Source organism: Epinephelus fuscoguttatus, linkage group LG11 (genome assembly GCF_011397635.1).
Source record: "Epinephelus fuscoguttatus linkage group LG11, E.fuscoguttatus.final_Chr_v1".
Classification (NCBI taxonomy): Eukaryota; Metazoa; Chordata; class Actinopteri; order Perciformes; family Serranidae; genus Epinephelus; species Epinephelus fuscoguttatus.
Window position 1 is genome coordinate 2,486,542 of NC_064762.1, and position 19,987 is coordinate 2,506,528.

At 43.7% G+C, this 19,987-nt stretch overlaps 1 protein-coding gene across 1 annotated transcript in view; it reads left to right on the forward strand.

The window, feature by feature from the left end:
• The window catches only part of syndig1l (synapse differentiation inducing 1-like), a 79,020-nt gene extending 67,103 nt beyond the window's left edge, over positions 1-11,917 (forward strand). The window contains exon 4 of the mRNA XM_049590538.1: positions 7,021-11,917. Coding sequence (XP_049446495.1) covers positions 7,021-7,179 — 159 coding nt within the window. The 3' untranslated portion in view covers positions 7,180-11,917. The remainder of the gene's footprint in view (positions 1-7,020) is intronic.
• The last annotated feature ends 8,070 nt before the right edge of the window (positions 11,918-19,987 follow it).

Here is a 19,987-nt window from a genome sequence, read left to right on the forward strand (position 1 = left end):
AAATGAGTCTCCGTGCAGCTAAGTCTGAGATGTTATCTTTTTTTCTATGACACCACATTTCAATCATTTTGTCAAGGTTGTGGAGATAAAGCCTTAATGCTTCTAACCATTTTCCTCTCAAGGGGATTCAAGGAAAAATCTTCACACTGACATTACGCAGTACATTATACAAAGCGGATGTTCAGTGAGAAGACAGCACACACACACACACACACACACTGTCAGCCTACTATACTCATCTGTTTAGTCCACAGTACACCATTATTATATGTAGCCTTTCAGAGCCGTGTCTCTCAGGAAGCCACAGCACGTTTTATTTAATTATTTGTGTAAAGGTGGAGACAAAGATTGATAAATCAATCTCAGTGTTTAATAAATGCTTTCACGGGAGGAATCAAATAACAATAAGCATTTGCCCTTCAACTCTGTTTCCTGCCAGTGATGCAGATAATTCAACTGTCGCCCGTCACGTTACAACTCTTTTTTAGGATCGTCTCTTCCTAAAGACCTTGCTGGCGGCGCTGTGATACATAGTCAAAAGGAGAAGGCGCTGTGTCTCATTTTCGAAAGAAAACTCCAACCTAATTTCCCATCAGACCTCCATAACAGTGCTTTTGTTTCAATAATTACTGTATTGACATGGAAGCTAAAGGCTCTGCCCAGAATACATGTCCTTTGTCTGGATGTGCTTCCTGACCTTTCCAGGCGTTTGTCTGAAGAGTCTTTCTCTCTGGCTCTCATCTGGCTGTCTTTGTCTTGGACTATTAGGCATTGTCTTCCAAAAGCTTCTTGGCACTAATGAAACATTTGGTGCACAGTGGGAAAGACCCCATGTGAAGTGTTTGTCAGTGACAGCGACCGGCAATGGGGAATGGTAAATTGAGTTTTTTATATTTATTATTTATTTATTATTCTGTAGATAAAGGTGCTGCGCTTAAACATGCTGTGAGATGCAAAGCTGGCTGCGTCATAAGGAGAAACAACTCAGCCACAGAAATCAGTGGAAGTCCTGCAGTGAGACTGTGCCAGGGCCGCCTAACCAGTCGGTTTCTCAGTGCAAGAAGCACTCTTATTTCTCAGTCAGTACGGTTACATGATGGCTTCTCATTCAGAATGAAATAAATCTGAATGAAATCTTTTGGAATTAAAGTCTTTCCAGGTAGTTTACATGGGAAATATTCATTCTGAATGAGGGTTTACATGGAGATCAGTTTAATCGCCTTTATTCAGGTCTGCGCAAGGTTTGGGGCAGGGAAGGTTTCTGATTGGATAGGGGGCGGGGCGGATGTTACGTGTTTACGTTTACCGGAAGAAAACACTGTAGTCCTCGCTCCGGATAACAAGATGCTTGACGACGCCGTTCTTAGTGCCTTTTTCGGGCTTGTTTTGCTTATATTCTTGAAGCAGCAGTACGACAACAACCTTGTTCTGCTAATGCTTCGTCTGTTGAGGAGGAGAAGGGAGGTAGAAGGTCGAAGAAGGGAGAGAGAAGACCGTGCTGTGGCGAATGGAAACCGGTGAGTGCAACGAGTCCGACTGCTCTATCTCAGCCCGTTGCTATGCAGCCCGTTGCTATGCATGCTATATACGTCATCGCGCCAGAAGGGCAAGGAAACGAGCATGCGCAGAAAGACGGAATTGCTGGAATGGGTAGGAGGTGTATACAAGACAGAAAAATTCTTCCATTCGGGTTCTGAAAAGGAATATTCCACCCCTGTGCACCCGATTTGATTTTCATTCGGGTTGAGGTGTTTACAAGAAGCATTTCTATTCAGGTAGGGCTTCCAGCCCAAATGCAAAAGGAATACATGGCTCCATGTAAATGCACGTACTGTGTCATCCAGCAGTGAAGGAGGAGCTACTCAGGTACTTTACTTATGTAAAAGTACTGTACCACACTGTAACATTATTTTGTTAGAAGTAAAAGGTCTGCAATGAAAATTTTTCCCAAGTTAAAGTATGTTAGTATAATCATGAAAAGCCCAGTTTCCACCAAACACTTTCGGTATGGTACCTTTGGAACCAAAAGTAACCCTTCAGACTTGGTACCTAGACCCTCGGTCCATTAAACGTTTCCAACCCCAACTCTCCACAGCAGGACTCCACAGGACCAAACATGTGGAGGGTACCAAACGGTTCCATTGGTACCATCCACATTTTTTCACAGTGGAAACAGAAATAAAAACGTACCACATTGAACCGAACCGCACTGCTCGGTGGAAACAGGGGCGTCGAGGGTTGGCTGCTGTTGGCAAGACGTCACCGCCACCCACTTGGAGGCACGTGCTCTTTTGGCCCTACTTGAGAGAAGGTCCATCTTTGGCATGGCTTGGTGCGGCTCGCCATGTTAAAACTGGCAAAGGAAACACTAACTGGTACAGCATGGTTTCATTCGGCATGGATTGACAATAGGCAATAGGTAGGTACCTCGAATTTGTACTTAATAAGTACAATAATTCATTTTCCGTAACCGCTTGTCCTGTTGGGGGTCAAGAGGCAGGGTTCACCCTGGACAGGTCACCAGACTATCACAGGGCTGACACATAGAGACAGACAACCATTCACACTCACATTCACACCTACGGACAATTTAGAGTCACCAACTAACCTGCATGTCTTTGGACTGTGGGAGGAAGCCGGAGCACCTGGAGGAAACCCACGCTGACACAGGGAGAACATGTGGGAGCACCTGGAGGAAACCCACGCTGACACAGGGAGAACATGCAAACTCCACACATAGGTTTCAAACCAGGAACCCTCTTACTGTAGCTATGTTTCCATCCAAAAGTGATTCGAATCATTGGGAAATGCGCATTAAAAGAAACACGAATCTTGTGTGTTTCCATTAAATGTACGGACTTTGGTGAAAACTACAAACTCTCGCGTGAGTTTTCCACAGAACCGGAAACAAAACAAGTCTCGCATTCTTCTTCTTCTACGTTTTCTGGCGGTTGGCAACCAGCTTGTAAATGCATTACCGCCTTCCCGACCCGGAGTGTGGATATCACCATGGAGAGAGGTGCGCTACGTCAGATTTAATTCGAACATAACTGTTTCCATCCCCTGTTTTGCGAATCAACATTTTTTCGAATCAACCAAAACCCGGCTGAAGCGAGCACATTTCAGTTTGTGCGAATCAGGGGATTTTAATTAAAATTTTGGCGTTTCCATCATAATTTTCAGATGCAATACTTCTACATGTGCATCTACACAGGCTGATGGAAACATGGCCTGTGAGGCGAGAATGCTAACTGCTGCACTACCACGCCAGCAAGTCAGCACGTTAGTAAAGACATTTTAGATTACAATTTGCTTCATGTCTGGCCCCCTGTTCTCAAGCTTTCGGTAGCTTATAAGGATGTCCCATTTCACATCTCCATTATCGCTTATGAATTGTACTTTTATTTTTCATCTGTCTTTGTGAATATAATTTATGAATCTTGTGAATCCTACCCTGATGCCACCCTGACATGGTGACGTGCAGTGTTACAATCAAGACCTCGCATGTCATTCCACTTCAACAAACACAACAAACCACTTGACATGAATAAGTAGCCAGTTAGAGATGTATCTGTTCTGCTTGTGCTTTTCTTAGCAGTGTTCTGCAGTGATGTATGCACCATCTCTGTCTTATTATATTGAAGGCAAAACGCAGGCTTAGCACATCACACTTTGTGTTGACTGTAATTTGCATTCGTCTTACTGAATCGACTTGCTACAAAATTGCAGACATTAAGATCCCAGACTGCCGAGCCAAACAGGGATGAGTAGAGTCTATATGGGAGTACGCTGTCTGGGGCAGCTGCTCTGGCCCTGTCTGCATGACTGTAGTGCCAATGGGCAGAGACGATGAATAATAGAGTATTTTTTAATAATGTCAGGTACAATACACAGATGAAAAGGCATCAGTCAATATTAAATATACATAAAAAGAATCTGTATGAATAAAAACTGTCACTGACATGTAGCCTGTGTGTGTCAGATCTGTTTAAATAATTACAGGCTTTATTTTTTGATTTGATACCACAAGATTCACCGACTGTTTCTGCCTCTCCTGTGTGTGTAACTTTTACCTGAAGCTCTCCCCTCAATAAGCCAAAAATAAAGGAGCCACAGGGTCAGGTACCTGAACCAGCTGGCTCCTCTCAACGAGGACGAGCGGTGGCTCGATTCCAAATGTCCTCGCAGATTTCTGAGCTTCTCAGTCTGTTATGACGAGCAAGGTTAGGCGTCCTGCAAAGAAACCTCATTTGAGCCAATTCTATCCGCAGTCTGAGAGCTCGCAAGGAAAAATCGAAGGTCAGAACAAGGATTTGTGTAGAGCCTTGCTTTGGTGTTTATTTTTCTATTCACCGCCGCTTACAAAATCAACATCACCGCACACTCTGCACACAAGCAGCTGCAATCCCTCTTAACCTCAGCTGTGAATAAGAAGCGTAACCTCGTCTACCCGGAGCTCTACTTCCAAAATGAATGGGACAGATTTTTATAAGAGATGACCGTGGCCTCGGAGTTGGAGGTCGGCTCCATTATCGTTAGAGCAAATTCAATAGAATAATGAAAGTCATTTCCCGCTCGCACGCTACATTTCAAACTGTTCCCTGCATGCATTCAGCACAACAGTGTGACTGCTGTATTGTTCTATAGGTGCAATAAATTATGCATCGACGCCAGGGAGAAAAAAAAATGAATAGATTAATATGTGATGGCATTTGGGTAAAATAGAACAGAAATTAGTTTAGGGGAAGACAATGGAGATGGAAAAGCCAATACAAAGTCCAAACAAAGACACTGTAACACTTTGTCTGTGTGTGTTATTTCTGCTCCGCCGCTGACCTCTATTCATCTCTATGAATGAAAACAACAAATCAAAACAGGCGTCTCTTGTCCCTCCATTCCCCTCCTGGCAAGCAAGTCTATTCAAATAGGAAGATAGCTAGAGGACACCCAGCAGTGTAAACACATCAACAATGGGCAGGATACACAAGAGAAACCACTATTCAGCCGTGTATTTTCAAGGAAAGCATCCGTGTCTGTTATCAAGAACCTCTTTTAGCATCTGTGACATCGCTGATGTTACCTAACATGGCTAACTAAAGGGCGGGTCCATCTGTGCTCTTTTTAAAGCAGTGACACAGGCTACAGCACTGATGCCCTCCCCGCCCTCAACCTGCACACATATGGGTCCTGACAGTGTAGCATGGCGAGTGAGGAAAGTGTTAGCTCGGAGGATTTGATCCAAGATTTGAGTCAACTTTAGGCTTTATAGTGGCAACATTTTAAGGACTGAGACAAGGACAGAGATAAGATGGAATGCAGCAGCGCTTTCCAAAGACAGAGAAGGTGGAAGGTGGACTATAGTGGCTGTTTCAACATACAAAAGGTCCTAGGCCACTTAAGCCTCGTCTCCACCAAACACTTTCATATTGTACCTTTGGAACCAGCAGTAACCCTTCAGACATGGTACCTAGACCCTCGGTCTGTTCAGACAGTCCTCTTAAATGTGGGCGGGGTTGTTGTCACTCACTGCTCCGTCCAGCACTCGCTGTATTTCCTCATCAGCGGTGACACAGATGGAAGTCTGCACCTGGTTTATCGTCCACAGAACGAGGCTGCACGCCCACATTTTCACAACAAAATAGAACAGGCTGCAGTGAGAGTCTCTCTCCATGGGATATTTCAAAATAGCAGCTTTGTGCATTTAGTCCTTCTCAGGCAAGCTCAGGGGTTTAGTGTTGCTGTAGCCCACAGGAAGTGAGGATTAGAATATATGACCTTCACATAATCCGCTCCAAATGAATCTATATTTTTAAAGTCATTACTAAAAGTGTGTGTCACATAAAAACTAAAGTGATGGTCAAAGTTGTCACAGTGAAATTTAAGGTGTGCTGATGGATTCACGTCATCAACTCATGCATTGAGTAACATTACAAGTTAACGTTCCACCTTAAAAGTTGCCGGCAGTCGGCCCAGTGAATGAAGTGATTTTTTCTCAGACTCCAGCTGCTGTGAGAGGCAGCAAAACATCCTTTCATTTTATAGTTACAGTTTACTAATAAAACTCTCCACAGTATGAACAGTGGTTACATGAGCCTCAAAACCAGACACAACTCAGCCCTGAGCAGAGTGAGCGTCCTCTACTGACCAATCAGACTGCAGTGTTCACAGCTCCACCTTTTAGTACCAGATCTGTGTGCTAGGTACCCCAACAGAGGGGGGACCAAACATGGGGACGCTAAGGAACGCTTCTGTTGGGACCATCCACAACTTTCACTGTGGGAACAGGTAGAAATGAGAAATGAAATGAGGCTTTAGTCCTGTTCCTCTTCTGGAGATCTGCAGTCCTCACATGAAGCAGGGAAAAAGTTGAGCAGGGTTTATTAAGAACCCCAAAAAAGAAAAACAAAACAGGCCCTTCCAAAATGACATCTCGTACGGTCCACTAACACTGCATAACACGTTCAAAATCTTATTACAATCCAAACCAATTCAAGCTTCATGTCGTCTTTTATGCATAACGCCATGCACACTGAACTGCCTCACAGCACCATATCTGATGTGAATAACTTGAGCCTGTATTCTAACACATTAATAAAATAAATATAAACATAAGCTAACTATAGACCTCAGGTATGGTTGTGTTAACTACAGTATAGATAGATGTTTTATAATTTATTCTCTTTTTTTGCTTTAATGAGCGATTATAATAAAATCTGTGTTGCTCATATGTCATTTATCATTCAGCACTGGCAGCCGATATGACAGTAACCTCCAGTCCTTGACATTTCCACACTAATTGCCATTTTTTGGTCCTGCCATGGACAATGAGCTCTCCTGGGTTACGCCAAGCCACTCGGTCAATAGGCCCGTCCTCCAGTCGTAATTTTTTTCCACACCGCCACAGAAATAACAGACAGCTTCTGTGATTATGGTTCCTTTGTAAAGTGGGTCACTGTTTCTCGTGAGGTCCCTCCAAACTGTATCTGACTTTCTTCTCCTCTTATATTTTCTCCTCTCCAGACCACCAAGGCGGTGAACAAAGGTGACTTCCCACTGGCCAACATCGCCTCCAGACGTGCTTTGTTCCTCGCTGCCCTCTCCATCACTATAGGCACCGGCGTGTATGTGGGGGTGGTGGTAGCTCTCATCGCCTACCTTTCTAAACCAGGACACATATAGCAGCCGCACCTTCCCTCCGACACACCTCCAGGGAGCCCAGGAAGAGAACAACTCCCCCCCTCATGGGAACGCCATTGCTCCTGCAGACTTCGAGGAAAAGTTTTTCGGGGATGTACAGTTTTTTCCCTCCGCCTTCCTTTCTTCCCAGCTTTCTCTCCCTACAGGCCCTCTGTCAGCCAAGATTAGCCACAGTGACTGGAGAGAGGTCAAGCTGGAGGGTGAGAAGAGGGGGAATTGGGGATGGACAAAGTTTTTTCTTTTTTTTGTTTGAGAGGGTTTGAGTAATGGAAGAGTCCAGTTTGCATCACATTGACTCAAACCCCTGTTGGCTTCATCCTCTTTTGGCTGGTTTTTAACTTCCAAGACCCCGACAGACACATCGTGGAAGAAAAGACTGGGACGATAATGCCACACACTTAAGCAATTATTATAGAGCAGAGGCTGAGGAGAGTTAGAAATCAATACAAAATCACTCTTAAACCAACTCTATGTTGTCGTTATTTGAGCTGCAGTTAAAATCGGAGCTTCTCTGTGGAGTCCCGTCTCCTGTCATCTCAGTTCACCACCCAGGACTGTCTTTAATAGACTGTGAGCTGCCCTCATCGACTGAAAAACACCAAGGCTGCATTTGTCTCCGGGCGGACTGCCTCGCAGTAGATGACCACGCTTCTTAAATCATGACAAAGGAGGGCTTTTATTTCCAGAGAAACTTGTGAAAAAAATACAAAACTTCTGATCATAATTTCAATCAAAGAAGAATAAAGCGCTGAGAGATAAAAAAGAAAAAAGCGATCAAACGCGATCTGAGGCTGTTTCTTTCTCATTGAACAATACGTACTGGCATGAATTACAAGGATCTGAACGGAGCCTCAGGCCTGTATTTTACCTCTGAGAAGGTGTCCATCCATCAAAGACATGCCCTGAAATCTAACAAAATCTGCTCACGCCAGATATGTTTTGCCTACGTACATGCAGATTGTTTTTATGTTTGTCTCTTTGTGTTCCCTGCTGTCTAAAAGGCACCTTGATTAATCTCGCTTTAAGGAATGTTCATTTATAGCCTTTGAAGTAAAGCACACATGCGAGGTGGCCAGATGGTCCCAAATTCAGGGGGAAAACGATGCACAGTGTCTCCCCCGGAAATGCTGCATCTGCTAACGCAATGTGAAATGAAACATCAGCCGCTCACAATGGAGCGAGGAAGTTATAAATCAGGTAGATAATGTCATTAAAAGGCAGGCCTTAGTATCCTCCGGTGCTGCGCGTATAAACAGAGCGTCGCAGTCTGACAGCTTTGAATTGAGCTGTGATCAATTATTCTTTGCATGACTCTTGCTATGTGCCAGCAGTATACTGCTACGCATGATGGATTGGATTTAGAGCTTGTTTTTGTCAGATCATAAAAAAAGCTTAAATTAAAATTGATCAGGCTGTGAAGGGGCTCGTATTTCGTGCAGCGCTTAAACCCACACCCCCCCAGCTCAGCTATTAAAACAAAGGACATTTCATAGTAATAAAGCATCGAGACACTGCAGTTTGTTCCTTCGCGATTTCAAGAATGGTTGAAACAGACAAATTCACTGATCCTCTTTGTATGAAGGGCTTATTAATTACAGAGACTTCACTTTGTGTTTTTATATTCCAGATGCAGTCAGATGCTAGTTCAAGCCTCAAGAGGTGACATTATACACTTAGTTTCCCTGCACAGGTCCTGCATTAGTCATACCTGACATTTATGGTGCACAATTAGCTCCCCGTAATGGCTTGTTCTGAAGGAATGTGTAGTCTCTGGAGCATAGCCCTAAAATAGCACAACCACATTAATTTCACTAATAAGCCACTTTTGGCGTCGCCGGTTGCTGTCAAACCCTGCAAGTAAACAATCCATTTACACATCCTCGGCTCTGTGAACATTTTAAAATAACCATGTAAGTCGGCTCTGCTGTGCTAATGAAGAGTGAATATTGCCCATATTCTCCACGAGGGGAAGTTTCCAGTGTGCTTTGCTTGAATAAAACTGCAGCTCAGACTCCGAGCTTTTCTTTGAATTTTCTTTTTGGCTGCCTGTGTGTGCAAACATCCAGCGGTGTTTTGAGTAAAGGCAGTCAGACAAGGATGAGCTGAATGCCGAATGATTTCTACGTGTTTGTTTGGGGCCCTACGATTCAACTCATTGAGTGTGTGGTCATCTGAAAAGCTTGTCAATACCAGGGGCGGAGCAAAGGGGGGGCCTCTGGGGCTCCAGCAGTGAATCTATGTGATTGGGTTAAGAAATCTAGTTTAATTGGGCCTAATATTTCTATTCCAGCATAGTGTAACAAAAACAGGTTTCAACATTAGTGATTCTGCTAGCACAAAATTTTACCCTGCCAACACTTTCTCACTCCCAACTTGTCAAATACTGACGCTTGGTCAGTGGCCCTGGGATGGAGGGTCAAATTAAAATTAAGTTTTCACAGGAAATGTACAGTTTCTCCTTTTTAATGGCATACATTCTCCTCTCAAATTACACTTAGAACATAGGTAAACATTTTGTTTATTGGTAAACTATATTAGGGCGTGTGTAGCGCACTAGTTGGCATTGTTGGCTTTTTTACAGGAAATTCAGACAGTTGAGCCGGCATCAGAGACGGTGAAGCCTTTCAGTGACTGAAATCACTCTGATTAGCCGGTCAGATGAGAAACAAGTGAAGAAAGGAAACAAATGAAGGGTGTGAGATTGAGACAAACTTTTGAGCCGATGAGCTCTTGAGCAGAAACAGTTTGTAGTCGTTTGTGTTATTGTTCATTTGTGATGGTTATTATCATTTGTTCTTTCAACATGGGGTTGTGCTAATGTGCTAACTGGCTAACTGGCATCTTGATTTCATCCTGACTGTCTTTCAGTTTCTCTTTTTAAATGACAAATACAAACTCCTGTCGCCTGCTGTATGTATATTTTGTCTCACACAGGCGCAGAACGTATATGCTAGTTTGCCGTCGGCTGTAGTCTTTGCAGTGTGTTCAAGTGCAGCTTTTTAGCTGGGTAACATGTGACGAGAGGTGATGCAAGAATTGGCCTTCGCCGCCACGAGTTCTTTGATGTCGGTTTGGTGTGTCATGGGCTTCAGGTTTAGGCAACAAGAGTAAGTGATTTGATTTGGAAAAAACGTCATGTTTGGCTTAAAATAAGTGTAAAATAAAAATAAAAACAAAGTAAAAATAAGAGTTCGTCGTTCGACGTTACGATGAGTCAATCACGTTTGCACACTGAGTCCGAAACTTTCGTCCATCATTAAAATGTTTGGAACAGATTTGATTTTCTGCATTTTTTGCATCTGTCAGAGCCTTGAGAGACTAAGAATCAGTGAAGAAAATGTGGTGGCGGGACACAGCCACAACAAGACAGAGGAACGGGGCGCACAGAATACTTTCCTTCCTCAGATAGTGATATTCAGGTGGATGATGATGAAGAGGAGGAGGATGTGGACTGCACACAGAATGTGGAGGACAGCTCCGCCCCTTCATGCAGCTGTGGTGCCAAATCAAAGACAGGGAGGGAGTGATGACAGCCAGATCAGTAACTCCAGGGGAAAGACGCAAGAGAGGAAATGTGTCTCTTCATTATTCACATATGGTGAATTCTTTAACAACAAATAGAACAATAAAACGCAGAGGAATCAGTGTGCAAGGTTTCTGTGCGTAATGATTTCTTTCAGATGTCGGATTAAAAAACACATCGGTAAAAAATGGGCTCTGTGCGCAAAGGCCTTGAGTTGACTGACTTTATGTTTCAAACCAGACACAAACAGTGGGTTCCTAGGCGAAAGTCCGGAGTTTGTTTGACCCATCCACCACTAAACGTGCCCATCCTACGCTGGTGCGTCAGTGTCTGACGCTGAGGGCCACTGACCAAGCGTTGATATTTGCAAGTTGGGAGTGAGACCGGATTACTGTGCCTATGTTATGGAGTTTAAAAATGGTAACATCCAACAATGTTTGCCTCTTTTCATGTGGCGTTTGCTGTGTTTTGGTTTCAGAATGATGAAGACAGGTGGAGAACAATTAGACACACAATAGGCTTTAAAAGATGATTTTTTTTCTTGGCAGCTATTATTTTGTTTTTCCAAAATGGTCGACAGAATTTTTGGCATGGTATTATCTCAAATGGCTTGAAAATCGGCGCATAAAGCTGCTGTAAGAGGGAAAGAAATCTGCCAGGCCTGAGGTTTGGACCGAGCCCCAAACATCTGGCTCTGCTCCTGGTCACTACACTGTATATGTTTGGCCTTATAATCTCCGACCCCCTCTGACCACGCGTCCTACTGGTAACTCACGAGCTACTGATTTCACGTCAGCATACGCACACATCATGACCATAACTATACTGAAAGACTCTGTACGTCTGCTGTCATCTCTTGGAGAACGTTTTATTGCTGATAACGATGAACATGCTTTGTGTTATGTAGCGTGTCATTCAGATGATGTGTTTTTATCTTTGGCAACCTGGTATTGTGCAATGTGTCACAACAGTACGTGGGTTTCAGTGCTGTTGTTAATTCCTTCTCATTGTGATGAGTTAATGTACACATCCACGCAGCAAAGACTGAATGCATTCCTCAATGCCAGGGTGATAGTGCTCTCTTTGTGTCGTGCTCTTAAGCCGAATTAAAGATGACATTTTTTTTTTATTCTGTTCATGTTTTGGGGATTTTGTGTGAAGGCAACATGTACATAGTGCAAATAAAGACATGTTCAAATGTAATGACAAATAAATCAGAAAGGAAGGATGTCCTTTCTTAAAAGCAAAAAAAAATCTTTTTCTCTGTGGTTTATATAATGTGAAGCTCTATTGTCGGTTTCATATCCGAAAAACACTCCACGACCTGAGAGAACTGGCCCAGTAATTGCTTGAGTTGTCCTTAAAGCAAAAGCAAACACAGACTGAGTCATGGAGTGTAGGTGGTTTTTGCCAGAAAGAGATGGAGGAGCAGTTTGGAAATGTGTAGCTGCAGTGTTCTCATAGCTGTGTGCAGGAAAGTACACCTTCCTTTGTGCTGTCACCATCATGGTTATTGAACATAAAAGCAGAGCCACACTCAGCTCAGCATTTCACACACTGAACAACAGAGCTACAGTACAACCTGACATCTCACACTGCGTCTTTATATTATTTTGATTGTCACATTCATGCAGTCTAACAGAGTCTTAGTGGGTTGAGTTTGTCAGGCATGTAGTGCACAGTATTATCTGCAGCACTGGTTCCTCAAGTACAGCTTCATCGACACCAAATATGATCTTATGAATGGAGTATAAACTGCATGAACTATTCCAGCTGTTTATTATTACTTTTTAGGCAACAATATCAACTGGATATTAAAGCTGCAAGCAGCGATGATCGTGCCCTCGCACCTTAGTGCAGCTCAGGGGTGTTTGATTGATGATTTGTACATCAATTGATGACCAAAAAGTCCCGTCTCCACTGAGCAGTACGGTTCAGTTCAGTTTGATACACTCTTTTTCTGTTTCCACAGTGAAAGTTGTGGATGGTCCCAACAGAAGCGTTCCTTAGCGTCCCCATGTTTGGTCCCCCCTCTGTTGGGGTACCTAGCACACAGATCTGGTACTAAAAGGTGGAGCTGTGAACACTGCAGTCTGATTGGTCAGTAGAGGACGCTCACTCTGCTCAGGGCTGAGTTGTGTCTGGTTTTGAGGCTCATGTAACCACTGTTCATACTGTGGAGAGTTTTATTAGTAAACTGTAACTATAAAATGAAAGGATGTTTTGCTGCCTCTCACAGCAGCTGGAGTCTGAGAAAAAATCACTTCATTCACTGGGCCGACTGCCGGCAACTTTTAAGGTGGAACGTTAACTTGTAATGTTACTCAATGCATGAGTTGATGACGTGAATCCATCAGCACACCTTAAATTTCACTGTGACAACTTTGACCATCACTTTAGTTTTTATATGACACACACTTTTAGTAATGAGTGGATCTTCAAGCGTTTATATAGATTAATTTCAGTCAGGTTATGTAAACTGCAGATATTCTAATCCTCATTCGTGAAAAAAAAAAAAAAAGCACTGTGTAGTGTTGTTCCTGTGGGCTATGGCAACACTAAACCCTGAGCTTGCCTTAAAAGGACTTAAAGGAAATGGCCACTTTAGAACGACAATACAGACAGTACTTACTGACCCTCATGCCGACAAGAAGTCCAGTGTAGTTTTTTAATCCACAAAACTTGTTTTGTTTTTTGTTTTGTTTTGTTTTAGCCAGATTTTGAAAATGTAATAAAACTCTGCTAATGCATTTCAAAAACATCACAACGGCTCAGCCATCATAATCCAAGTGCCGTGAAGCCGCGACATGCAAAATTGACTTGAAAAGACGGAATTTACTCCACTTTTATAGCATCATTTCTCGCCGTGCTCTGTTACATGGCAACTCGCGAGACTAGCTGATGGCTAGTGGTGGTGCTAGTTCTCGAGTCTCGCGCGAGTTGCCATGTAAACACAGCAACACTTGGATTACAACGGACGAGCCGTTCTGACGTTTTTAGCGTTAGCTGAGTTTTATTACATTTTCAAAATGTGGGTTCCATGCACTTCAAGTGAAGCTGTTATTCCGACTAGCTGTTATCCTCCGATACCCTGAACGAGTGCTGGACGGAGCAGTGAGTCACAACAACCCCGCCCACATTTAAGAGGACTGTCTGAACAGACCGAGGGTCTAGGTACCATGTCTGAAGGGTTACTGCTGGTTCCAAAGGGACTGGACTGAAAGGGTTTGGTGGAGACGAGGCTAAACATCGATATGTGACAAGGTCAGAGTGAGAATGTGTTGTCAGATCTCACCTCTGACATCCATAGTGTATGCTATTAACCATTACAAGGCTTAATAGTAAAGATTTTGATCTTTAAAATATATTTTTCCAGCCTTGCTGAAGAATCAAATGCCCACAAAAGTCAGGTTTGTCCCAGTTTAATGCTTATCAAGACACTTTGACAATTTGTCACCTGTCTTTTTCTTTTTAATCAAATCACAGTTTCTATTTTGGAAGTAGGAACTACTACGACTGCGTCAGAGATGATTCTGGGGTATTGCAGGTTTAACATGGCGGGTCAGTGTACATGCAACAAGAGTGGGTGTGACTGCAGCACCAGCTGGGGAAGAGCTCTCATTACAGGAGTGAGTAAGGAGTGAGTCACAGGCTGATGTCTCTGTCAGTGAACAACGGTGCAGCACAACAGACGATGTTGAGATGCCCGCCTAGTCATCAGGGGTGAAAAATGCTCATATAAAACAAAACAAAGAGCACGCTCCGCTGTTTTTTTTTCCTCCCTCCACCAGGATATGCTAAACAGGCGATGCTCAACAGCAGACACACAGGCAGATTGAATTAATAAGCGCCATAGATCAAAAGAAGACTGTTGTGTTTCTCAGCGTTCACAGACTTTGCCTGAGCAAACAAGACAGTGAGCAGGAAAATATTTTGCTCATCCTGTGTTGTTGTGTCTGATTTGTGCTGGAGGGGTTTCATATGCTCTCCTCAAAAATAATTTGTGAAGTTATACGTTCTTCAGGAAAAAAGGCCCTGTTATTATAAATCTACAAATAGAATCATCACAAGCTTTCAATCATTACAGAATAAATTTAGATTTGAAAAGCAGTGCTGGGCGTCCGACTCCCCCGGTTCCTCTCATATGTGGATGAGTCAGTTTTCATCATTTCAACAAGCGTTACTTTCCCCGCATTTAGCGGATCATGCCGAAGATTTTCGTGGGAGAGAATTGAGCCTGGTTTTATTTGCTCTCCTCGTGTTCCTAACTGGAAGCTACGGCGCTAAACTGCAGTCTCCTTCTGCAAGTGCAGTTCCTCCAATTGGTTATTGTATTTCACTGAAGGATGGTGCAACACCCTGGAAACCTCCACCTCCACACAGCACTTGCCCACACATGACAGGAAGTGCAAGTCGGTGGAGTTGTACAGTCTCCAGTTATAACGTTCACAGGTGGCTCGGTGAGAAGGAGTCGTGGAACAGCTTCCACACTGTGGTTCAATTTGTGTTTTAATTAAAGCTCGCATGGCACATGTCGCTCCCTGATTGTTGTCTGAGTCTGATTCTTTTCTTAGCTGCCGCTGTTTTCACTGCAGTAAACATTCGCTCAGTTCTTTTTGCGACAGACGCGGAGACGACAGCCTTTGTAAACCTGAAGACAGAGACAGGAATAGAAAGAGTCTGAATCTGATTGCAAATGTTATCAAATTTTTTCATATTGTTTTCCCAAGCTGCCAGACGATTGGAGGCGCAGTAATCCAGAGGTTCCCAACTCCTCTCATATCTTTTTGAAGTTTGTTTGGGGAGATAAAGCGCCTTCGAGGCACGCTGGAAGGATTTCATACTGATGAGGAGGCTGAGGAAAATGGAAAATGAAAAGCAAGCCGGTGACCTCCTCAAACTGAGGTCATCCTCTCTGATGCTTCTCTACAGCTGTAAAATAAGAAACAATGCAAATCATGTTTCTAATGTCTGCCTGGGCTAACCTGCTGGATTTGGTTCCTGCAGTGGGGCATCTTTCTTCAGGCCTGAGGTCTTCAATGTTTTTTAGGCCAAGGACCCCCTGAGTTCAAAGAGAGACGGAGCAAGGACCCCTGCCACAGACTGGATATTGGGGAAAAAATTGGGTTGCACTTGAGTTAATTCTCTGAATATTTTCGGGTCTTCTCTCATTCGCTCTCGCCTGTAGCTGCAAAGTCAGCAGCAGTTGTGATAGTTAGATGCACCAGCCTCAATCTCTGCACTATCACAGATTTTTGGCGAATGTTGGGCCATTTTGCCGGCAAGCTGCGAGCGTTTAGACACACAGAGCCGGATTGGCGAGTTGATCCGAGGTGCCCAATTTTCCGCCTCGTAGGGTAGACATATTGGTGGAACCCTTTTAGTTTAAACAGACCGAGGCGGCCTTCTGCAACGGGAGGGGCTGTTGAAGACTTGTGGGAGGAGCTGTTGATGACTTGTGGGAGGAGCTGTTGATGACGCCGCACGTGCGAGCCACTGGCGGTGGATAAACAGGAAACAGCTGATAGCAGGAATTAGCGAGCAGCTAGTAGCAAGAGGGAAACACAAACCTGACAGACACTGTAAAGATGAGCAACTGGGGAGACAAGGAATTGTGCGCCCTCCTTGTCCTCGCAAACGAAGAGGCCATTAACCGTCAGATGACGGGGACGGTGAAGGACGGGCCGACTTACGAGAGAATCAGGAGAAGGACTGACCAGCCGCGGCTTCCCTCCCACGTCACTGTTTACGTCACACGCTGAGCTACACGTTTTGTTACTTGCTCACGCCCCCCATTGCCCCAAAAAAGGCACATTCTGTATAAACAACAGTAGGTAGGCGGCATTTTGCTGCACTCCCCGATTTTGTTTTTATACTGCCAATGCTGAAAAAACACTGATTGGGCTTTCCTGCAAATTTGCACAATGGAAAGCGTCATGTTGTTTCACAGCAGGTCATCAGTACCCCACTTGTGAATTCTGAAGCTTTTATGTGTCTTTAAAAATGCATTTGTCAGGTGTGACGTGTGATAGAAGAGTAGTAGCAAGATTAAAGGGAAAGGTGAACAAGATGGTGGTGAGACCAGCGATGCTGTTTGGTTTAGAGACAGTGGCACAAGACAGGAGGCAGAGCTGGAGGAAGCAGAGATGAAGATGTTGAGGTTCTGTCTGGGAGTGACGAGGATGGAGAGGATCAGGAACGAGTACGTCAGAGGGACAGCTCATGTTAGATGTGTTGGAGATAAAGTCAGAGAGGCCAGACTGAGATGGTTTGGACACATTCAGAGGAGGGATAGTGAACATATCGGTGGAAGGATGCTGAGGTTGGAACTGCCAGGCAAGAGGCCTGGAGGAAGACCAAATAGGAGATTTATGGATGTAATTAGAGAGGACATGAAGTCAGCTGGTGTGAGAGAAGAGGATGCAGAGGATAGGGTTAGATGGAGGCAGATGATTCGCTGTGGCGACCCCTGAAGGGAACAGACGAAGATTTGTCTTTAAAAAGGTGGTTGCTAACAAGTGGCTAAACAAGACTACAGAACGTCATCACACGAAGTGTGGCTTTAAAGTCTTGTTCATGTTGTTAGCTTATTGCCACGTTAGCTTTTTACCTCTGGAGATTGAATTTATGCTTCCAAAGTAAAAAAAAATTGGTGTTTATTTGTGAAGATTTTCTTGCTGAAACAAAACGTGTGCAAGTATCATAAACATTTGTTTGCCACAAAGCATATTTTATCTCACTGGCTTTTTGTTGAGGGAGCCAGGGCGATGCTATCTTCTGGGATGGACTACAAAGAAACATCATCCCTGCAGTACAGAGAATAATAAAGCGGTTAACATAGTCGCCTCACAGCAAGAGGGTTCCTGGTTCGAACCCAGGGTGTGGAGCCCTTCTGTGCAGAGTTTGCATGTTCTCCCTGTGTCAGCGTGGGTTTCCTCCAGGTCCTCCAGTTTCCTCCCACAGTCCAAAGACATGCAGGTTAACTGGTGACTCTAAATTGTCCGTAGGTGTGAATGTGAGTGTGAATGCCTGGTTTCCATTCACTCTGAATTTTGTCTGGATTCTGGTTCCGGTCTAGAGAGCGGATCCGGAATTTACCAAATTCACCAAGGTAAAACTTTAAATTCTGGTGCACCATCGATTTCCATCTCCAGTTTCTTGACGTTGGAAAGTCGAATCGGAAAAGAAAGAAGAGTGAAGACTGTCGCCACGATCGATACATTTTAATCATTTAAACACGGACGTACAACAGTCTGTTTTAGAAGACGTTCTTCAAGAAACTTGGTTGATAGAGCATGCTACATGACGAGCATCACGCAGTTCTCCTCTCTCTTCTGCCCCCACCGCCCCAAACTTTATCGAAAAAATGCATTTACAAACTACAGGTATAATGAACAAAACTAGGATCAAGTGCCTCTTAAATAAAGCAGACAACTGAAATAGACAATAACTTGTAATACAATTAAATACAATAACAGAGAAAGGTTAACTTAATGGCTTGGGGCTTTTCTTGTAAATTATATTCTTTAAATTAAAAAGTTTCACCGCATTTTTATTAGCTTGGTGCTTTTATTTTGACGGAAAGGCGCATCCATCGAATTCTGGATCCTGCCTCTCTCGCCCTGTTTCCGGTTGCTTACCAAAACAGCCACTAAACGGCCCCAGACCAGTCCAGGGTGAACCCTGCCTCTCACCCAATGTCAGCTGGGATAGGCTGGCATATGCTCTGAATGTGCTCGGTCCGGCACTGTTCATGATGCCACCTTATTTTTATTCATTTATTTATTCATGTGGGGAAAAGAAAATAAAAAACAACAGATATGCTAATTTGAGGTTTTTAATGGAATTGCTCGGGGCATTAAAACGGTTCTTGAACAGATTGCAACCTCAGATAAAGAGGCTCATTTAGCTTACGCGACTCAGGCACTCTGTAAAAATAGCACAAAGAACAGGTGCTGGTTTTTAACATACCTGGTGTATTTGCAATGCACTGCTATTTGAGGGGTAAAAATAAATAAATAAATAAATAAAAAAGCAGCTTATAGGAGCGGGTGCTGGCTTTTCTGCTGAGAGGATGAGACGTCTCTCAAAAGCACTAAACCATAAAATAAAAACAAAAAGGCACGCAGATGTTAGGCCCTCTAAATGTTCTCATCTTGGATGACAGGAGTAGCCGGGCCCCGGGCTGTTTCGGCTGTATTTCCATAGCAGTCCCTGAGGCTACGGCTATAGATCACAAAAGCATTCTGGTCATGAAAAAACCCTTTGGTACAAACTTATTCCCATCTCCAAACTAAACGCTGCTGGAGAGCCGCACCTATCCCTCCGTATCCGGTCTCTATATTTAGACTGAATATTCTTTGTGGGTGTATTTGCTTTAACTTATCTCCTTCAGTAAAGAAACCTTGGTGGAGAGAAGACAACTGTGTCCCTGCTGAATAGCGCTGATGAGAAGACTGTGCTGTTATTCATCAGAAATAGTTTCAAATACCTGCAGTAGACTGAGAGACGTGCAGGAGAATTCTATTTAGCCAAACAGAAGATGACATTGAAGCAAATGTTGATTTCTTGCTGCTTTTTTTAAAGAATCATCACTGGGGTCATAAAACCATAAATTACAGCTGGATGTTTGATTCCAGGCATCATAAGAGATAATGTGAGTTGGTTTATTGTGAGGTTGGACTTTTCTATGCCAGCGTGCCTGCACAGTAATGAACGTGTGGCAGTTTGAGTCAAGGGGAAATACATGAAAGAGCTCTTGAATTAAATTGTGCAATTATTTGCGCATGTAAACTGTCTTTTTTCCCCTCGACACAGCGTCAGGATGGTTGTTTACCTTGCAGCAGCAGTTTCTCTATGCGGGCAGATATCCCGGCTGTTACTGCTGCTGAAGAGCGAGTGAATAATGCAGGTCTGCCTGAGAACCTCTCATACAGAGGAAAAAAACCCTCTCTCTCATCTGTGACTCGGCGCACCTCTCGCAGAGTATAGGCAGTGCGTTTCCAGGAAAGCCCATTCAAATGCAATGAAAGTGTTTTCACATAATAATGTTTTCACATAACTCTGGCTTTTATCTTGCTGCTGCACTTGTCAGTGTGTCTGTAAGCAAAGGGGGAAAAAGGGGGCGAGATGGAACTAATTTTATGGATTCTGAAGCCCTCAGGAGAGAGCCAGATACCACTGTAAAGATTTATTTATCAACTCAAAGGCAAGCACGGGAAAGCGGAGTCACAGAGGAGGAAACATGATATTGTAGAGGAATCTATG